The sequence below is a fragment of the Strix uralensis genome, chromosome 3 (genome assembly GCF_047716275.1).
Source record: "Strix uralensis isolate ZFMK-TIS-50842 chromosome 3, bStrUra1, whole genome shotgun sequence".
NCBI classification, from domain to species: Eukaryota; Metazoa; Chordata; class Aves; order Strigiformes; family Strigidae; genus Strix; species Strix uralensis.
Genome location: NC_133974.1, coordinates 92,628,050 through 92,650,713, shown reverse-complemented (window position 1 = coordinate 92,650,713; position 22,664 = coordinate 92,628,050). Strand labels below are relative to the sequence as shown.

At 35.8% G+C, this 22,664-nt stretch overlaps 1 protein-coding gene across 7 annotated transcripts in view; it reads right to left on the bottom strand.

Annotated features, from left to right (window-relative positions):
* Positions 1-22,664, bottom strand: part of BIRC6 (baculoviral IAP repeat containing 6) — a 186,514-nt gene that overhangs the window by 104,973 nt on the left and 58,877 nt on the right. For 4 of the 7 annotated variants that reach the window (XM_074863360.1, XM_074863354.1, XM_074863356.1 and 1 more), the window contains 19 exons: positions 18,647-18,780; positions 17,390-17,536; positions 16,667-16,854; positions 15,719-16,033; positions 15,198-15,297; positions 14,519-14,733; positions 14,138-14,346; positions 13,481-13,827; positions 12,312-12,531; positions 11,243-11,376; positions 8,562-8,699; positions 7,677-7,804; positions 6,947-7,078; positions 4,791-5,006; positions 4,234-4,417; positions 3,685-3,840; positions 3,203-3,336; positions 1,408-1,561; positions 533-649 (listed from right to left, as the gene is read on the bottom strand). In XM_074863360.1, coding sequence (XP_074719461.1) covers positions 533-649; positions 1,408-1,561; positions 3,203-3,336; positions 3,685-3,840; positions 4,234-4,417; positions 4,791-5,006; positions 6,947-7,078; positions 7,677-7,804; positions 8,562-8,699; positions 11,243-11,376; positions 12,312-12,531; positions 13,481-13,827; positions 14,138-14,346; positions 14,519-14,733; positions 15,198-15,297; positions 15,719-16,033; positions 16,667-16,854; positions 17,390-17,536; positions 18,647-18,780 — 3,368 coding nt within the window. The remainder of the gene's footprint in view (positions 1-532; positions 650-1,407; positions 1,562-3,202; positions 3,337-3,684; positions 3,841-4,233; positions 4,418-4,790; positions 5,007-6,946; positions 7,079-7,676; positions 7,805-8,561; positions 8,700-11,242; positions 11,377-12,311; positions 12,532-13,480; positions 13,828-14,137; positions 14,347-14,518; positions 14,734-15,197; positions 15,298-15,718; positions 16,034-16,666; positions 16,855-17,389; positions 17,537-18,646; positions 18,781-22,664) is intronic. The other 3 variants (XM_074863355.1, XM_074863358.1, XM_074863359.1) reach the window with 2 other exon arrangements.

The following is a 22,664-nucleotide window of genomic DNA, read 5'->3' as shown; positions in this document are numbered from 1 at the left end:
AGCTACAAAGAAGCACATCTTAATAAGATGAGCAGTGCAACTCACTGAAAATTTGTTCAAAAAGTAAATCATCATCATGAGTGCTTTTACAACATAAAGTTTACTGAACAGCTGAGTTCAAAATTATATTCAAATCTTTTCACTTTCATCACTGAATAGGTGAAACTGAAGTGCAAAGCAGCTTTCAAACAGGTGAAATTTCACAATGAATACAAGAATGAAGCTCACAAAACCAGAAAATTTAATGTTTACTTGCACCTAGATGGGAAATGAAAACAATTCCTCCACTGTAGTATAATTCACTGTAAGAGAAATCCTGCGTATTTGACCAGTTTCACAAAATGTCTTAAATATATGCGTATACATAATTCAAAAATCTGAATAAATAAATATCTCTAAATCTTGCCCTAACAAGAATTCAAGTGAAATATAACTTTTTCTAAGCTGCTAAGTGACTGCAGAAAAAATTAGTAAAAATTTCAAAGCATCATGGTCATTATGTGAAGAGAATGATTTGACAACGTGTAATTACATGTAGGAGACGTGTTTGTTAATGCTTGTAAAATGGAATCAGCCTCCAGGGTGGACATCATTTTCAGCATCAGCTCAGCCTGCTGTTCAAGTCCAACTTCTAGACGTGCATCTAAAGCTACATAAGGCAACAGACAGGGTAAAACTGAATTATATCAGAGACATATATAATTAGTTACTCTAACTTCCTGTACAAGCAATACAGGTACACAGTACACATTAAACTGAAAAAAATCTCAATATCACTAACAGGAAGATTCACTTTTATATACAACAGAAGCAGAATGTAGAAACTTATACTCTGAACTGAATGTAAAATTCTTAGAGACGTGAAATATATAATTAATAAAATACTAAATTTCTGTGAAACACACACATATTTCTTTTAATAGTCACTTTAATATCACACATGACTAAACCTGCATATGTTTAAGCCTGCTTTTCCTAAGATAATAGCTCTCAAACAAGAACCATAAGCTGTTTTTCCTGTGTGGCAGGGGAAAGATCTATCAATCCCAGTTCAGTAGTACTCCTCCAACCAAGTGTGCCATGTCATTCCTTAAGGTAGAGCCAACTATCCAAAATCAGACAACTAGAAAAGAGCTTCCAAATTTTCCTGTGAAAACAGGAATTATTTACAACTGCCTATAAGTGCTTGTTCAAAAATGTTAGAAAATAAGATTTTCTGCTGTTAGGCTGTTTTAAATATAAACTTCACATAATACTCGGTTACCACAGAAAAACCGTGGCATACAGAAAATTTAATTCTTTCCACTTAATGCACATAGTGATAGGCAACATAATTTGATATACAAGTTGTCAAATGCAGTTATCACAGAAAGAAGACCCTGAACAGAACTTCAGTTCACTGCTTACCTTGAGAGACTGATACGCTCACAGTTTGTGATCCGTTTTTCTCTGTAGTTACTGGTGGTTTTGCAACTGGAATCCCAACGCCTCCAATGTAAGGATTGTAATTGTAGGTGCCATAATCGGCACCCCAGTAATCATACCAGGTGCTGCTTATAGGCTTAAAAAACAAAGAAAACAAGGAAAAAAAACCAAACAGGAACTCTTTAGACTACCCAAGTACAAAAATAAGATTTGTAATGACTAAAAACAAAATTTAAGTTACAAAAAGTTAAAGCGAGAAGATTGGATCCAATAGCTTTAGAAAATTTTGTTACAATTTTTATTGCAGCATAAGCTACTGAATCCTTAGCGATTGTCAAAATCCAGTGACGTAGTTAGCTGTCTCAAAGATTCAAGAAGCCAATTTGAAATTGTTATAATCAGCTTTTATTCACAAATTTGTACCATATTGTAAATTTGGAAGTGAAGTATCACACAGGTATTTTGAGAAGTTATTTATCAAGACAGAATGCTATATTATTAACTGTACTATTAAAGTACCTTGAAGCCTCAGTGAGGCTCAGGGATTATTTGTGCTGGGGTCTGCAAAAGAAAGAGTTGAATAATCTCTACTCAGGTGTCATAATTTAAGACACTAAAAAAACATATGGATCACAAGAAAAAAAAAAAAGTAATGTAAGACTGTATGAAAGCAATTTGTATATGCCTGTCTTTTTTTATGGCAAGATCCAGTATTAGCTGTCATTTTACAGATACAGAGGCAAATCTTAAGAAGGATAAAGAATGAAGTGTTTTTCTGGTTGTTTTTTAGAGGACATCCAATCAGGTAATAAGATAATGAAGATACCTGTGGATGAAGTGGACTGTGGAATACTGCCACATGAAATAAAGAAAACAGAATACATCAGCCACCACAAATGAAGCAATAAGTGGAATTTTTGGTAAGGTGAGATTTAAAGAAAAAAAATCTTTACATGATAGGTAATCAGTGGAATGAGGGAATATAGAACCAAAAAAAAAAAGAAAATTTAGTGTTGTCTGAGCAATTGGTGAGAAATATAATTCAGGTTAATTCAAATTAATGTCAGCATTTAAGTTAATAGCGAGAGGAATGGGAAAACTCCAAATGAGAGCACCATCCCTATGAACAGAGAAAAGAGACTCAGCATTTTATTATGAATAGTGGTGTTTCTTTACAACCAAAATATTTTTCTTTTTTAATATACCTTGACAATATACTATTACATCTAAATGTAATTTCACTACCTGTGATATGTTTAGCTTCCATTTTAAGTATGAAAGCATTTAATAATTTTCTTGTTCCACAGTGAAGTAAGTTGTGAAGTTAGTTATTTCTCTTCATAGTCTGAAGCTGGTCTGAGCACTAGCTATTGCTGACTTTTTTTAAAACACAATACTAGCAGTATTAACTCTTAAGATCAATCACAGGAGCAAATGGCACTCTATTCCTAATAAAAAAGGACAAGACTAGGTGTTATTTTTTCTTTTATATTATGCTTTTGTTGTCTTCAGTGTGCTAAACTATGAGTAAACTCAGAACCTCTTGTTTACACAGATATCTTTGTGTAAAAGCAAAATATTTTGTGGTCAACTGAGATACGAATACATCTGAGATCTGAATGCAATCTTTACATTCTTTCCTGTCATTCCACATCAAATGTTTATAAAAAACTAAAAGTAGGTCTAAGACATAAAATACCATTAATGAAGAAGCCTAAGAGAAGGATTTTACCATTTCACACATAAAGGTTATCCTGAAATCTCAGGTGTGTCATACCTTGAAGACTTTAGCTGCAAGGGGATCTTTCTCCAAATCAATATCCAAAGGATCAATATCAACTTCCATTAGGTCTTGCAGTAATTCAAGGTCAATGTCCTTATCTTTTTCCAAAGATGACAGAGGTGGAGCACCTTTGAATGATTAAAAGAGTATTAACACTACTAAGTACAAATTATAAAACATGGATATATCGTACACTTAATGGATAATTTTAAGGCTTTTAATATTACAGCTCTTAGTAAAAAAAGTTGATGAATGCAGTCAAGTTGCCTTTTTTAAATAATTGGTAAAATAATAACTTTTTACTGATCAGATGTAAAACTAAGTTGAAGAATTGCTCGTATTCTGCCTGTATTTTCAGAAACGAATTGTCCTATCACCAAAACTCTTTTACTGATATTTTGACAGATGAGTAACAGCAAAGGTTTTTTTACTTTTTTCAGTATACATATATATGTCAAGATTATGGAATAATTTACCTGTGATGTCATGTGTCAAAGGCTCATCTATTGTTTCCACTAACTGCACTGTGGACTGCTGGAGAGAGTCATCAGAATCCCCAGCCGAAGCTCCAGCATCTTCTCCCAAAGCACTTTCTTCCATAGCTTCAGCTGCTATAGGTGCCAACAACTCTCCTACGTATTAGATTAAGCAGACAACTCCATTTCAAGGTTTATTCCAGTTACAAATTCACATGCCAGCGTGTAGGCCAACTGTCTGTTTTTATTCATCTAACTCTAAATTCTCTAAGGGCTACTTCTTCAGGGGAAGGAGTTCTGAATAATTTTCAAATAATCAGGGTCACACAAATATTAACTTTTCAATGCAAAAGTCACTAATTCAGGATTGACTGTAATCGCAATTTTAAATTTCATTTTTAAGACACTAATCTCAATTTTATGATTTTTTTTGAACTATCTTAGTCGCATCAGCAGATTCTAACACAATAATAAAAAACCCAAAAAATATTAAAGGAAGAAAGTTTCAAGCGTAACAAACATTCTGAAAAATATGAACTTAAAACAAACCTGCTAGAATATCCTGCAGCATACAGGTCAGAGAATACTGAGCCCACGCTCCTCCCCAAGAGATGTCTCCTCTGTTAAAGTCAGTTCCAACGAGAAGCAGCAATAATCTCTCCAACTGAGTCTCATTCACAATCTCACATAAATGAATTGTTGGTCTTGTAGCATTTGCAATTCTAGCAAGAACCTATGAAAACCAAAGAAATATATGCCTATTCATATTTAACACTAGGAAAATATTTAATAGTTTTAATTACTGTGATTATTAGATTTTGCTTACAAGAAAATCAGGTATTTTTACTAGCTTAAATTTTAGAATTTTACAAGTGTAATTATATGAGAATTCATTTTTAAAGTTACTTTTTCTACACAATTTTGAAGCCATCATATCATAAGTTACACAAAAGATGACAAATCAGAACAACTATCTCACCAGAAATTACTAGAAATTTTAATGCTGCAACTAATTTTTACCAACTAATCAGCAAAAGAGCAGTAACAGAAAGCTAATTTAATGTGGTTTCCATTGCAACTGCAGTGATTTTGCATATTCTGTTTACCTTACAAACAAACAGAAGTAAATCTGCATGACAAGTAAAGTCCATGGACAAGAGAAAGAGTGCCAGTTTCTGCACTACAGAAATACAACGTTCATGTGCCAGTGTAAATGGAAGTGGTTCAATTTCTGGAGTTTCCTTTGTTGTCGATACTTCTGTATCTAAAGTAGAACGAGGCCATTCTGCGGTCCGACGTAAGCGTATTAAGTCCTTGAAGTGCTGCAGAAATCGTATTTGAAACAACAGTTATATTTTAAAATTAAACTCTAAATCTTTTCCCAGTAAAAAATCTGAGGCAGCAGTAAAACTTAAAAAAAAGAAAGTCTATGAATATATGAGAATCTGGAATGGAATTAAGGCTTTATCAGCAGAAATTTGTTTTGGCAGCATGTTATTTCAGGTGACAGACTCATAACCAAATTATCCAGTTCTGCATAAGTGCTAATTAAGTCTTTATGTTTGCCATAAAATATACTGAGAATATGTATTTTAGAAGTTTCTTTCATATTTCCACATCTGCATATAAAGCTATGGTTACCAAGAAGCAAGCTGCATATAAAAATAGCTAATATGGACATTTACCCTTACAAGAATGCTGACTTCTCAGTTCTTCGCATTAGATAAATCATGAGTAATTTCTAACTTTCTTAATACTTCCAGGGTACAAAATGTCCATTAGCCACCATAAATTGAACTAGTCTGATACTTGACAAGGGCTCTAAACTACAACCTTTCTGACAGAGGGTCTACAAATTCAGTGGAGGAAAGAAGGTGCTTTTATTAATCCTCCCATCCACCAAGGGCACACATTTAGCAGCTCAGTTCATTGTATCAGCTACACAAGCAGTCTAAAATTAAGATAACACAAACACCTCTTACAATCTCACTTTAGTAGCTACTAAAGTAGACCAGATAATGAACTATTTACTATCACAAAGGTTTCAGCTTTCTCCTAAATGCAATAAATGTTTTAAGTTAATCACAGCTTGTCATAACTGAAAGTGATTAGTAGGCGAAGTAGTAAAAACTGCATGAAATGCATCTATCAAGTGTACAGTAATACCATAACTAGATGTTAAGATAATGCAAGGGGGAAACTCTTTAGTTCAACATGCTTTTTTGATGCAACATGGCTGCTATAAAGTGAAACTTAAACAGCTGAACAGCATATTTCAGACAGTGACTTATTTAAAGATGCTTCAAGGGGGCCACCAGTGGAGTAGCCCCCTTGATATAACCTGCTGAAATAAAGCAGAAGATAGTGCAGGAAAGAACAGCTCATGACAAGCAGAGTTAGTGGAAACTTAGGGCTTTATTTTTATGCTGGTGTTTAAATTTTGTCTGTCTCTTTTTTTTTTTCCATAATTACTGGAAGTTGTTGTAAGATTTCCCTTTAAATTGCCTGTAAGGTCCAACATTCTACAACCTCTTTCCCCATGCCTACTTCCAGTCATCCTAACAGACATTAGTATTTCTGGAACTAGAGAGTAAATATTTAAAGAGATACCAAAGTAGCTAGAAAGATTTACACTTTTTTTTTTTCTTTTGTGTTCCCTGCAAAGTCCATGTTGCCATCTCTGGAAATGCCTGAATTTTAGCACCTCATCTCATAATCAAAACAATTCTTTAACCACCACATCCACTCTCAGTATCTGGGGCTTACTGCAAGATGCAACAACTTACATGATAAGTACTTCTAGGAAGCTAAGAAGCTACTGAAGAAGCTCAGAAAACATTCTCAAAAGTCGTATTTCTTAAGTTTGGGGAGACATTCATTGGCACGATTATTTTCTGATTACTCAACCAGGAGAGCATCCAGAAGAGTATCATGCATAGAAGTTTGACATATAAAATATTATTTTACATTTCTACTGGTATATGTTATCCAAAGTTTAAAGATATGACCGGCATTCCCAAAGCTACAAGATTATTAGTGATTTTGGCCATGACTACCTAAAAATACCCTTTAGAAGGATAAACTATTTTTCACAGTGCAAGAGATTTCCAGATGGCTGCTCCTTTCAGCATCAGAATATACTTGATAGCAGCCATGATGAAACTACTTTTTAAAATCAGGTCAATATAGGACAAAAATGACTTTGCAGGAACAGGTCTTTTCACACAAAGGACAAGTCAGTTACAGTTTCAGAGCATCATACCTTTGAAGTAGCCTGCTTTAGTTTTGCCTGTTCTACTAAAAGTTTGTATGATGATCCTTTGTTGCTTTGTATTTTCTCTTTTTCCATCTGTTCCACCAAAGCCTTCTGTTTTGCTTTTAATAAGTTAAGTTGCTAAAAGAAAATGTTAATAGGAAAAAATGAAAATTTAAGCAATAAGATGTTAAAAGGATCAGTATGTTCATATGATAGTAATCTTCAGTTCAAATTGTAACTTGAGCTTTTAAAATACAGTTTATATACAATTTTAACTAAGGCACCGTAAGGGGCTACTAGCAGACCCAGAGCAGATGAAGTTTAAGAAGAAACAGTATTTTTAAAGGAGCTCAAGACACATGTCCAGGGTCATAAAACCTGCATGGCTGCATTTAGAAATGAAAATTTTGTGTCTTAAGAATTACCAACTTTTAAGTCACAGCTTAGGTGCTTGCATTCAGGTGTACCCAGATTTATCTAGAAAGTAAATTATATTTGTTGTCCAATACGGGCCACAGAGTGCAACAGTACATTTCAACATCTGTTCTTCCAGCAGATCCCATGCCCCATGGTTTGAGGTGAATGTCAAAAGAAGTTAGGCAGCCTTTAGCTACAGAACCAGACCTAGGCAAAAGCAAGGCTGAACAAGTCCCAAGGCCTATTCATTCAAGAAATGAGATATACTATAAATGACATACACTTCTGTGAAAATAGCCACTACCGTGCTGGAAGTCACCTGTTTATGATGCACAAGCTGTTTTCTGATCTTTCGGGAATACAGTCTATCTAGGCTACTGTTTCCTTTAGTAGATCTGCTCAGACTCTGAGTGTGAAGACTATTATTTATAAAACTCCACTGGTTTCCTAAAGGAAATAGAAAAAAAAAAAAAGAGTTATTAATCCATCTTATTAAACCTCACTTAACTCCATTTAAAAGCATTTACGTTGCAGCAATGGTTAGCATCTCCATACACTAAATACTAAAGAAACAAACAAAATCTAACTCTCTTAGTGTTATGCAACTATCATCACTGATGGCAATATTTTGGTGTAATTTTAAAATGCAGTGGCACCATCTTGTTTTCATTGTTTTTAAAACATATAAGGAGGTAAGCAAGACCATCCCAACTAAAAGTATCCAAACAGCTTCCATAACACAAAAGCTTTATAGTTGTCACTTTTAAAAAATATGTTCAAAGAAGACCATAGCTAATCCACTTAAATAATAACAAACTGACAAAAAATGCATTTAAAAATACTAGATACAAATACCATGGGAAATACAAAGCAGTTATGAAGTCATACTGTTGCCCTTTCTCTCAATACAAATGCTCTCAACACGGTGTACTCTCAGTTGCCAGGTCCTGGAGTCACAGGATAATATACAGACATTTTGCAAACTAAAATCAATCCTGAACTTTTCACTTTCAACAAAATGAAAGAGGTCATATTTCTAAGGAGAAGTGGATGCAAAGAAGCAGACAACAATGCAAATAAAATGATCACAACATCTGTTTCCAAAATCTCATTTTTCAAGTGAATTGAAAATGTATTTTAAGTATTTGAACAGCTCCCAAACCAATACTCATAGAAGCAAGTTTTGACAATAAGTGTTACCTACCTGTCAAAAATCGTTCCCTCTCTTTTCCATTCAGAGGTTTCTTGGCTGTGGCTGCTTCGTCTTCAACAGTAGCTACATAATCCAGTAGTCTGGACACCAGCATTACAACCCAACTGATCATGGGAATGTCTAAAACTCCTTCAAAATAAATAGATTTGAGTGCCTTAATAATGTTTTGAAGCCATAACAAACTAGTTTTGAAGAAATCATAAAAAGCATTAGATGGCACACATTTCACTAGGTCACAAAGATTCCGTTCCTTTACTTTTTAAAACAAGGGTAAGAGTCTGAGCACTCATAAATGAGGGAAGAAATAAAACATTAGGTATAGAACTCAGGTGCAAGAGAAAATGTCACAGTTCTCTTAGTCTGATGAAGTCAGAAGTCAAAAGCTTCACCTCTACTGTTAAAACTAAAAATTAAGCAGCATTTAAAAAAAAAAGTCAAAAATTGTATGTCTAAATTTCCTAAATACCAAATGCAGAATGATAGCTGCTTGCATTAAAGCACATAAATTAGACATCTGAAATTCCATAGTGTGAAATTCTGCCATCAACCAGGGCTTGAAGAGAGTTATTTTTACTCCTTCGTTAGTGTATTTTCACGTAGTCATTTGAATAAGATGCAGGAAAGTCAAGACTGAGTTCAGACTAGATGAACCAACCATGCTGGCAGTACTAATGACTGGCTATTGCCTATTTCAGTCTCACACATTGAATGAAGTATTTTTATACAGGCAGGAGGGAAAAAACCCCTATCTTACACATGCAAGAAAAATCTTTGTGTGCATGAGCAAATCTAAATGAACAGTTCTAAAGTGAACTCATGAGTGCTCAATAAAGATCAGAAACCTACAATTAATGACCACTTAATCACTGTCATTATGCAAATGGCATACTTTTACATAACACCAATACAGCAAAGTCATTAGTACTAGAGGTTACACACACATTGTCATATCTGCACACTGTGCTGAGCCACATTTAACTACACTACACTTCTCATGCACTGACCTCAAAAAGCTTTAATTAATTCATACTATTATTAATTCCAGATCAAACAAGAAAACTAAGGCACAGAAACAACTTGTCCAAAATCACATATAGCTGCTGGCAGACTTAGCAATAGGATGCAGGCCCTGACTCTTAACTCCAGTTTCCTGTCCACACTGTCAGAAACCAGTTCACCCCAAGCTGGTGGAGGAACAGGAGGCCTCCCCATAACAGGGCCTGAACAGGAACTGCAGACTAAATGGCAATAGAAATGAGTACCACTGGTGGCCACTACACACCTTTTTGGTTGGGAAAATAAAAAGAAAGGAGCTTGCTGCAGAATGAAGTATACACATTTTCATAGTTCTGTTTAAACAAGTGCATTTCTCTTCCTTTTATCTTTTAAAAAAATAAAAATCAAAATTTTCAGCTTCTCTCCCTCCCTCCAAGTGTCTTTTGCTTACTTCTTTTTTCCCCCTTTTGCCTCAAAGTTTACAGCTTCTCTCTACCTACAACACTCACCTCTTGCTGATTGTCCTTTGTTTTCTTTTTCCCCAGTAAGTTTTCACCCCTTTGACCCTTAGCTATGCATGATAGCTCTCAAATAGGAATTTCTTCTGCTGTACCTGATGCTTCCACCACACATAATAATGCCCTAGTACTCACCTGTGCTGTCCAGGAGGAAGGAAGCTGGAAGACCAGCAAATAAAGCTCTGAAGTATCAGTTACTTCTGCTTCCTAAAGTCCTCCGTGAGGACAACTAGTAAGGCAAGAGCTATGAAAGGAATTGGCAGCTGTGGGGAGAGTGCAAACAGAGGTAGAGGAGACGTAAGCTTGGGTTTGCCTCAAACTAGTTAGAGACTACAGCAGGATATGGCCAAGATAGAGAAAGTACATGGTAGACCAATGGGAAGCAATAGGACAGCTTCTGACACCAGCTGTAGGCTTGTTTACATGAGGAGACAAGGTAAAAAGTAAGAACAGAGTCTCAGCTGGCATTTACCAACTCCACAATGCTAAGAATTTTAAACAAGGTACCTTCTACAATGCTCTGCTACATGTACATAACAAATGAAGCAGCCTAGAGTTTGATGTTTTCAAAAGCAAGTGCTCTCTTCAAACTCAGGGTAGCTAAGAAAACACTCAAAGAAAATCAAGGTTCGAGAATGTAATTTCAGTAATTTTTTTAGGGTCAAAAAAAAAAAGAAGATTCCTTGTGATTACAAAAAACCCCACATAGTTTGCAGGAACCATGCAGATACACCTAACAAACTTGTCTTCATAACCACGTTTCACCTCCAGAGCTTGAAACTTAGAAAGGATCTCATGAGCAAAAAGGGGCACTTCTTTCCAAAATGCTACATTTGAAAGTCATTAACTAGAGCGTCTAGAACTGTCTACACATTGGATGTTCCCCCCCCCCTTTGTTAAACTTTAGAGCTTCCTAGCTGTATTAAAAGCAACCAAATAGATTTTGCTGAGGTTTAAACAAGGGGTTTTGGGGGGGTGGGGGAAGGGAATGTCTTTTAGCACCTAAAGAGGTTTCAGCACATTTTAAAAGACAACTGTTTTGGAAATATAGTAAACAAGCAATTTCTTCTTTTAATACACCAAAAATTGTGAGCTAGTCCCTCAGTTTTCTAGCTTATAATGTATATGAAAATATAGTTTCCCAAATTAGAGGGCTACCTTCAGTTCTTCTGTGCACAGGTAAATGAGGTTGCAGTGGTGACAGCAGGTTATCCAGGAGATTAAGTAAACTTTCTAAAACACCACTGTTGCTAAGCGATCTTTGGCCAATGCAAGAAAGCAACATGAAGACCCTAAAAATAAAATTTACATATTTAAGATTTTATTTCTTTTTCAGATCCGGCAATATTCTGAAACACCCCTTACAGAACAATATTCCCCAAGGCCTTCATCTGAGACATAAGCATATTGCTACAGAAAGCGGTACTGTGGCCCAGCAAATGAACTGGATTTCACATTCTATTGTAAGGATAGTGCAGTATTTTAGGGTGAACATTTTCTCTTTCACCCTCAAGAGGTCAGCAGAGCATTCAACTTTGTACATCTGAAACAAGATCTCATCTGGTTTATTTCCTATTACATATGATATACTGAACAGCAGGGATAGAGAATTAAATCCGTGTATTCTTATATCCTTAAATTAATTCATTAAAAAATATGAAAATATAAATGTTGCTGTCCAAAGAAGGCAGAAAGACACAGAACAGCAAATATGTTTGATTAAAATAAAACGCTAATGTTTAGAATATCAAAGACTTTAATCAATAATCTGAAATAATCAACACACCTAACATTCAGTGCTCAGGTCTACATCTGTTTGCTTGTATCTCAGAGAAATCTTTTGTATTAAATGCTAATAGCGCTCTTTCCAGTCTCAATCCTACTTCCAAGTGCATTAGAAGAGCAGCTCTATGATGAGGGTGCATTTAAGCCTGATAAAGGAGAAGGCAGTTTTTGACACTGGGGAGCAATCCTGCTAGGTATGCGAAGATCTTCAAGTAAGGAAAAATAGCAACTTCTTGTGGTGCAAGCACCAAATAGGTACAATAAATAACTGCAATCAGACATTTATCATTTGCAGTGCTTTTTGGGGACTATTTCTTAAATCAATGGAATAGATGGATAAGTATCCTTCAATCACATTTTGTCAATTCCAATGTTAAGTTATGAACAACAGAATGATTTAAGTGATTCACAGGTAATGTATCAATATAGATTTATACCTTACCTGTCTTGTGGGAATATGAGCAGTTGCTCTGAATTGTATAATTCCTGCAGTACATTTGAGAGAAACTGACCCCACCATCTTTCTCCTCCACAGAGCTGAACCAGCAGAAGGCCAGTATGCAATCGTATCTTTGGGGTTCCACTGATACACAGGTGTTTAAATAATTCTTCACAAGCTTGAGCATGAAAAGTACTTTGCAGAACCACAGGAACAGAGTGCCCTTTTAAAAAAAGGGAACAAGCAACTATGTTTAAGGAGACAATGGCTGGAAAACATAGCAGAAAAAGGTTTGCAGGAAGTTTTTAAAACTATTATGATTAGACAAATTGAGACGGGGGGAAGGAGGTGGGAACACATGGGGACACAGTAATTTGCAGGTAACCCCTAACAACCAGGCCATTGGGTCAAAACCAAATCCATTCCATGTCAGTGCAAATACCCCCATGGAATCTACACAAGGCAAAAACCAAACCACCATTATGTTTAGAACAAACTGGCACAGAAAATGACAAAACAGACACACCTATCTATCAATAGAACAATGTTCTGCTTTTTTTTTTTTTTTTTCTTTTGAAAAAACCACCACCGCTACTTAGGTTTTTCAATTCTCCAAGAACTTTCAGCATCAAGTTTAGGAAATAAAAATCCTTACTGGATATTGAAAATCATGAACTGAGTAGAGATATGGGTTTTATGACTTCCCCACCCCACCCCCTGAAGCAATTTCTGCTTCCCCTCTCCACTTCTAACTGCCTAATCCATACCCAGTGTTGTACAGAGTTCCATGCTCACAGATCCTTCCACAAGCTCATTCTACCTATGATAGCAATATAAGTATTCTGCCTGGGCACTCTTTTGTTACTTCAGCAAACAGCTGAATCAGCCCACAGAAGTATCAGATGACTATCTGAACAAAGGAATATGCAGCCAGGACTATGGAAAAGGACCCTGACTCTCTCTCCTATTCTTTTTGGGAGCAGCAAGTGGTTAGGTCAGCTTGGTGCTACTAATGGAACTTTACACTGTATGTTACCAGCTACTGAAATCTTAGTAAAACATATCTGAACATAGTTTAAAAGATTTATAGTGGGAAAGTACAGACCAAGAAATAGAACACTTGCAAATTGTTTCTAACACACAAAAATATCAAACCCTCAAAAAATACTAACCATTGGAAGAATGAAGCAAACTAAGCAAAGTATCCAGTAAGTATCTAATGATGGTGCGTAACTGTTCTGTGGATGACATCTGAATCAACTCTTTTGGATCAGATTGTTCCTTCAGTGTTTTCCTGCTTGCACCTAAAGCTACTTTGAGCCTCTGAACAGCATGGTGAGCCAAGTTGAGTTGAAGCTGTAGCTGAATGCAGTCCTGGTAAGCAGAAAATACTCTGCTATCTTCTTCTACTGCCTTGTCTGGCTTTCGTAAAAAGTACTGGGCATTGTTAGCACTATTGAGTGGTGGCAGGTCAATACTCTGCAGAAGGATTTCTAACCGGTGACAGGCCAAATTGTACCTAAAGGAAAACAGTCCAACACACAATTCAACAGACATTAGCAAATGGCAATGACTTGACAGTCACCCTGCCAGAAGATGACTTCTGGTCCATTTTGAATGCACTGTTAAAACAGATATCGCAAAAAAATTACAGTGCAATCTTTGTTATTGCTATAAAGATATTCACTGTAACAACTCTACAACAAAGGCAGACTTCTCTCTGGTCTGAAGAATATCATGCGAAGAAAAAAAAAAAATCTAGAACATTATGATATCCCAGTGTTTTAAGTTCAAATAACTAGTAAGTACACATATTTTTTTCTTCTAACCTGCATTGTATGTCTTCTTGCAATGCAATCATCATTGCCAAGTGTTGGTCAATTTCTGGCTGATTGGCAGCTTCACCTTCTCCTCTCAGGGGATCGTGCATTAGTTTCAGCTCATTTTCAAAGGGTAAGATGTATGTATGGCCATAATAAAATCCTAACGGGATTTTTGCTCTGGCATTTGTGCTACCGTATCGACCAATAACAGTGATCTGAAAGAGAACACAACTATACTGTAACAAGGCAAAATAAACACCAAATCAAAACATCATAAAAAACTGATAGCCAACTAAAGTTTGGTCTGAAGAGAACTTAAGAGAAAGTTCACATACTAACAAAGATCAAGAGTTTAAAAGACAGAGTATGCAGCCTATCTGCTTTTACCTTCATAAACCTGCAAACTGGGGGTGGCAATAAGTCATGTAAAATAAGTGAATGTGTGCTAATATCAGTGGCCACTACTAGTCGCCTTCCATCTACTTCTTCTCCTAAAGTCCAGATATCAATTGACAACGAAGCCAAATCTCCACAAGTGGGAATCAATACATCCGTCAGCAATATAGGTCTTCCAAAATCTAAGGTCACAAATCTTCTTGCTCCTAGAGGAAAAAAAACACAGGATTGCCTAAAATACCAGTGCATGCTAACCAGCAAAGAGATGTTACTTCTCAAAAAATAAAGATATTGTTTATTGTTCAAAAGATGGATATTTGAGGTTAAAAATAGCTGCACAGTCTCAGAATCTCTCACTACAACTTCACCCTTTGAAAAGAAAACTCTGGTTTCAACTTAAAAATTGTTATGCTTTTTATGCATTATTTCAGAGAATGGGTGCTCTGTCTAAAGACTCAACATATTTCCTCAGCCCCCAGGATTTTTCACATTGACAAGCATCACTGAATGCTGGGCCTTAAACTTCCAGATACAACAGAAATGCAAACTGAAAAATATCTGTTCTTTGGAAAGCCAAGTGAGACTGCAGCTAAGCAATTGTCTTACGACCCTGGAAAATACTTCTTATCAGAAAATGTGTCAAAATTATTATTGGGAACTCTGGTTTTACCTGAATGCATTCGCTCTATAATAATTGACTGATGAGGTGGAGGCTGAAGAAAATGTGAAGCGTGAGATATTGCAAGAGCAAGACCAGATCCAAGTGGATTCTGAAGAGTGGGAAAACATCAGTAAAATTAAGTCATTAAAATCTATGCATTTATAATAAACTGTTCTTTACAAAAGACTGTGAGAAATCCTCTTGTGATTTAAAGATGCACAATTTTGACGACACCTCACTACAACTTAGATTTGAGCATGAGCCATCAAAATATATTAACTACTAAATTCAAAGGTTTAATAACTCCTTATACAGTTAAGATAGCTCCAATTAAAAGAAATCATTTAAGGTACTATAACAACTCTGTCTTGTGTTAATAAGTCTTCCTTTTCATATGGTCTAAATTTAGTGATACAGTTTTCACAGCTCATCCAAATAAACAGGTATTTGCTAGCACTCAAGTACAAATTAGATCCTGATGAGGCTTACAGCATCTTGTTTCTACACGAAAAGCAAACAAAAATAATTACCGTTCTAGACTTGCTTGTATTTTTGTTATGTGCTGCAAGGTTAACTGTTGGGGGATCAATGACTGAACCAGGGAAAAGCTGAGCAAGCTCTGCATTAATAACAGCAGAAACTGCCTCATTAGGTGGAGTCAAAGGTGGAGTCATGAATAGAGGAGTTGTTTTTGGTGTGGGTGGAATGACATCTGAAGGATGGATGAAGAACCCTGGGGCTGCTACTGGATTAGAAGGCACAGAGTTGTGAACAGGACCAACTGCTGATGCTGCTGCTGCTGCCGCTGCTGTTGTCTGATGCAGTTTTGCTTCCAGCTTAGCTTTCTGTGGGGAAAATGAAAGCAGTGTATGTAGCAGATAATACTGCTTGTGAACACAGCAGTAGTATTGAACTAGAAGTTCAACCTTCATTATAAAACTAGATTTAGTAAGTCCAAGCTACCTACAACATAGGCATATTAGATGTCCAACAACATGAAAAACGAAACTATTCAATTTGACCTCACTTGCTGACGAGCATGAGTAATTAAGTAATTAATTGGAGTAATCAAAAAATAATAAAGACCCTACAACTAAACAGCAAAGTAGAGTCAATACAGTCAAGCTTTATACTGACAATGGCTTTATGACTGGTACTTCCCTGTGTCACCAATTGCGCTTTTCATTTCAGCGGGCTTTTTCAATTTCACACTGGTAAGTATTAAGACTTAGTTTTGATTACAAATTCCCAACCCACCCTCAAAATACACAAAAAACAAGTCTGAAAGACCAAAGCAGCATGGGAGACACTCTCAGTATTTTGCTTAATATGAGTGATCCTCAGTGCAGAGCTGTTTCTTCCTCAAATACACTACGGAGAAAAAAGGAAAAAAAAAAAAAGGCAACTAGCTCTGCAACTACTTTCTCAGCTTTTGAAGTTTAGAGACAGCATTAAAAAATAGCCAAATAGCCTCCAACCTGTTGCTGAAGCTTCAAAAGCTGCTGCTGTTTCTCTTGCAGCACCTGGAGCTGTTGCTCGGCTGAGGCCATTGCATGAGAGAGAGACTGCAAAGCTACCTGGGCTGCTGAACTCAGTGCTGTCGAGGCTTCCCCAACCGTTCCAGAAGAGAGGCCACCAACTGCTGGGGTAACCCCAAAGGTACTCACTGGCATGAAACAAACAAACAGAAAACCAAACCAAACATAAACGTTTATGTAGAAAAGAAGTTATAAAACACACTTCTGATTTAATTCCTTACTAATTGTTAAGAGCAATGTAAAAACAAGACAAATTTCCTTTTACCTAGTTCTTCCTACAAAGTAACATCATCTTGATTTACGAAGTATATAGTTTATAGACTATGCACACTCATCATACATGCAACATTTTTATTACAGGAGAGCCACCTAATGTCCTGGAATTCTTTTGCCACTTAAGGCTGCAAGGTAAAGATGCAAGCTTGTATGTTATACTCTCCAACAGAAACAAGGATTCAAATTAGTGAATTTGGAATCCAGTTTGTTTGCTAAGCTCTAAGGAGTTTAACTTCGCATATAGTAACTATTTTAAAAAACCCAACATGTTTCAACACTTACAAAACTACAGGCGATCTGTTTGTCAAACAGTGCTCATTATGTCCAATTAAAAATATCATTTTGTGGAGCTATGCTAAATAGAAAAAAATGAAAAATTGTATATACCAGTAAACGTACTTGCATCGTCCCTTTCTATTCTAGTTCCATCACTTGTTGAAACACAGGTAAAGTGCAGAGGTTCAACTTCCAGAAGTCCAGTCAGGGAAGTAAAACTACCTTCAGCAGCTGCACAGCTACTTATTTTCCCATTTCCTGAAAGAGAAATAAACATCTGCACAATCAGCTAATGTTTTCTTGATGGTGACATTTCAAGTCATGAAGAGTCAAAAGGGACAACTAAATATAACCCACATAGTTTATTACTTCACCTTAACACTATCACATTCACAATATAAAGGGAAGTATATTTTAAAATGGATAACGCTGCCAAATCTGAACAGCGTATCTTAATAAGTCAAACTATCACATGCGACAGCAGAAGCATAGTGTAACCTTCTTAAATCCAGAAATAAATTATATATGGATGATCTAGTCTTTCTACACTGTGAGAGAATTAGCCTGCAAAAATACTTCAGTGTTACTGGAAAGGAACATAAAGTAACAGACCGACTAAGATCATACACCAAGTTAGTATAGAAACTAGTCTATTATTCAATATACTAACAAATTCACAGTGTTGTATGGAGGGAGGGATAGGAAGGAGATGGACAAGAGCATACAAAAAAAGCAAAGGAGTCAGTATGACTGATGAATATGCTTGCTATGAAAAGAATTTCCTGACAGGTAAAAATTGTCTCATTCTTAGGACATTCCATGACCTAAAGATTCACTTATGAACTAACCCGAGATGATAGAGACAAATATGCTTTTAATATATTTTAATGCCTCTGAAACAGAAAAAAAAAAATCTCATTAAATCTGTAATATTTAAGTAGAAGAGTACCATATGGCAGCTTTCCAACTTCAGAAAAATCCATTTAGGTTTCTCTGCATATGAGACGGTTGCTAGTCTAAATGGGTAATAACATATCTCAAGGAAGCTGCTCAACAGAAGTGACAGATGCTTGCTTCCTAGATGATTCTGACCCAGGAACGATAGCAGCCTTTCTGTTTAATCTCTAGCCTTTTCTTAGATCTTCTACAGGATAAGAAAAGATCAGATTCCAGAAAGAAGCTTTTTTCCTGCCCCAAGGGCTACAGGAAATGTAAGAGATCTCACAAAGCAAGAGAATATCTTGATCTTCATTATGTACAGCTATAAAACAGATGGAAAGCATAAAAACAGATCTTCACTAAAGGAAAGTGGTATAATAGAGAAAATTACCAATTCTTCCACAATAGATTACTATTAAACTTACATACCTGATAGAACATCAGACAAATCAATTTCATCTGACTGTACTCCAATGCTGCTGTTGTATACATTTTTACAAGAAGAGCCACTTATTTCCAAATCAAACAGAACTGGATCAAAAGGTGAACTATATAATCCATATCTGCAAATGGAATAAGACAAACAGCACTGTTCAAACAATAAGAACTTGTATAAAATTATTTACAGAAAAAGGCCAAGTATTTAATCATCAGGATTTATTATATTCCAAACTATTCTTTTCAATCAATTGACGTACCTTAGAAGTTACCCTTTACTTTTATTTCATTAAAGTAATTTATTAGGTAACCTTTTCAAACAGCTTATGATGCTAAATAAGTAACTCTCTGCTACTAAACAGTTTTGAAGATGTAATACTGTCCTGAAAACATGACACAATCACACTCAGACATGGAAACTAGAACTACAAGCCTTAGACAATTAGCCGCAGCAATACGCATGCCTGCAAATGGTAAATCAGACGTTTATCTGAAGTCATTAAAACACAGTGCTGTTTTCCAAAACAGCAGAAGAAATTCCACCTCAGCTTCTTCTTCCAGCTGAAGTAAGAACAAAAAAAAGGAAATGCTACTAGGGATAACAACCAACATTTCTGAGTAATTTAAATATCTCAACATAAGAAAAATCTCATTATACCTACTCTGGCACTATGGCGGTGGAAAAAATAATACACAATCACTCAGGTAACAAGGTGGTCCCAAATCAATTAGGGTTTTATAAGCCAAGAAAAAGGAAAATCCAAAGTAATAACAACACCAGTGGGGTTTTTTTGGTGTACCAATACCTATTACCAGCAACTGACAAGCAGTTAAAAATGGAAATCAGGCCAAATTATTAAGCAGGAGTAGAAAGAATATAGGTGTGTAGGTAAAAAAGTAAGAAACACGTGACGCTTCACGCTTTGACTGGCAAGAGCCAAAACAAATATGAAATATTTCCATAATCACACCAGCAGTGACAGGAAGTTGTGCCAAAACTCTGCCTCCAAGCAGCTTCTCTGTTCCTTAGCAGGTGAGGAAAGCCCTCAGTAGGTAATGCTGAGAATGCTGGAGTGTTTAAATGTCTTTTTTGATCAAGCAGTCACAAAAGGATAAACATTTACATGAATACTACAATAACAGCCATAAGGTAGAACAGGTTCTAGAGTTTTCTGAATGTTAAAATGCTTCCATGTTGGCTGGGCTCAATGCTTTTTGTCACACAATACCAAGAGTAACTAGTCAGAAGTCAGACATTATACGAAAGGGAAATAATTGCTATTGATCTTAAGAAAAAAAAAAAAAAAAAGAGAGAGAGGAAGGAGAATCTGAGAATTACAGACCAACCCATTTAACATACATTCCCCAACCAAGTTACTTACAAGCACCTACCCGGTAGCAAATTTAAGATGACAACTTTATACTAAGAACACATATTAGATGAATCAAGGTTGCTCTCTACAAGCATGTACTACGCACAAACAGTGCATACTGCACATCTAGCAAGACCGACATGTTTGCTGTGTGACCTTTTTTTCATAAGCAAAGCAAGACAACATGCTACTGTAAAGTGGTTACTAGAACACACAAAAATGCTCAGACAAAATTCAGTAGGGTACCTTTCACAGTCTGTTTTAGACCTCAGATTTACAAACTCAATAAATTAGGTCAGCTCAACATTAACCCTGATTATTTGCATGATTTAAGTGAAGTCTTTGATTTATTAAGTAAGCACGTGATAAAACCTAAAAAGGGGTTATAAGAGCTTTGTAGAATAGGATCAGAATTTGAATGTATTGCAGAGACTTCAAAATATTCTGGCTATCCCAGGTTTATTTCAATAAGCATAGTGCCTTTTACTGATCCTTCAGCAGGAACAATCAGGTTCACAGCTTAAAGCTGCATTAGCAACACTTTTCAGAAAAGGATATAGAAGTTACATCAACAAAAAACAAAGAATGAATCAACAATATCACATAAAACACCCATCACGCTATTCATCTATCCAATAATGAATATAAACTATGTGAAATAACTCTTCTGCTTCAGTTGGGAATCTCAACTGGAATAATATTTACAATTTTGTGTACCACAATTCAAGAAAGATAAGGACCAAAGAAAACAGCTCAAGGAAATGCTTTAAGAATTACTACAGATCTGGAGAATACAATCAAGATAAATAAAACCTCTAGACATTCAAAATTTGTTAAGAGTGAAATACTCTGCTCTTTATCACCAAGGTGGACAGGACACAAACTTTAAAAGGCTTTAGTTGCAGCAGGAGAGATTTCAGATTAGATGTGGGCAGAAGATGACAGTTCAAGAGCTAATGATAAGAATAATTAAGCTACGCAATAACTTGCAACACTTAGAATAATTAAATTCCACCACTACTTTAATCAGGTGCTTTCAAGAGCAGGCTGGAGAAATTTGTCAGATTTCCTAGAGACAAACCAATCTGCTTTGTTGCAGGACAGCCTAAAATACTGTCTGAAATTCCTTTCTTCTTGTTCTCTGAACTGCAAGTCACGTAACATACCCATCTAGCCTCATCCTTGCAAGTTTTACTTGCTTTATTGCAGCACGTGATAGTAAAATGAACACTACTCTGCATTAAGACAACATGAATGTGCTGATCCTTTAAGCAGACATCTGCTTTTATTTGATTACCAAATGTTAGGCTTTTGCACACAGGAACAATGACAAAGAAGAAAAAAAATAGTACTAGAAACTCTGCAACACAAATGCACACCAATATGATAAATACAACTCAGAGAGAAGGAAGGGAAAAAGTGTAAAACAATGGCTGCCTAATAATTTATCTTTTTAAATGAAAAAAATTAATGTTAATCTTACAGAGAAGGTCAAACAGTTGTCTAATCTGCCTCTACATTAAAAAAAAAAATCAAACAAGAAATGACAGTATTCTTTTGATCTGTAGACATATAAAGGAAAGACCAGTAAATTTTGTCTGAATCAGTAAACTAAGTCAAGAAATAGTCAGCCCTTGCTAGAGAGAGCTACAGTTATCAGATGTGGGATTAGACATGTGTCTGCTGCTATTCTTATCCTAATTATGGGGATACTGAGTTAAAAGAAAGCAAATTTAGTTCCAAGAAGAAAATCAGTAAAACACCATCTAGAAACATTCAGAAAATCTAACTTTGAAAGATGCCAAGAACAGGGCTCACTTCAGAAAGCTTCCCTTGAGATTGAAGTCAGCTGTGTTGACCACTAAGTGATCTGAAATGTCACATGTGCCAAACTCAGAAGTGGGCAACTGGAAAGGAAAGAAACTTTTATTTCAGATACGCTGTTTAAAGGAGGTACTTGGAAACAATTTGTATGAAGGAACAAGTCAATTTCTACAGAAAGGTGCCATTCTCATGTCAAGTGGAATTTTCATGTTTTTCTCCACCATTTGGCTTCTAAATAAAATTCAGCAAGAAAACACAAAACCTTTTATTTTCCAGTTCAGTTTGTGTATTTTTCAAAATTCTCCATTATCCAGTCACCATTTCTATTGCTGGGATAAGTCTTCTAATCAACTGCAAGGATTACAGATGGTGAAATAACAACACAGAAGATGAATGTAGTAGACAGCATGGTAAGGATCTACGTATAACACCTGAGAACAAGTTTTTATCAAGTACTTTGGGATTATAGTCCTTTTAAAAAACAGCCAACCAAACAAAAAAAAAAAACCACCAAACCATCTCCCCCTCCAAACTTAGCTTACTAAATTTTCTATTTGATCCGAAGATTCTGAACTAACCTCTACCAAACCTCTTCTACCTCGATCTTGCTTGATTTGGAGGAAAACTCTTGTCTACAAATCACAGCTGAAAGAGCTGTTTAACAGTAGCATGTTCCCATCATCATAATATGGCTTTGGAAACTGCTATGAAACTGAACCACCAGAGATTTCTTTAGATATCACGTAAATCCAAAGTTAAATGGCCAATCAGTTCAATATTTAGAAGATGCAACATCAGAGTCTGAAATTACA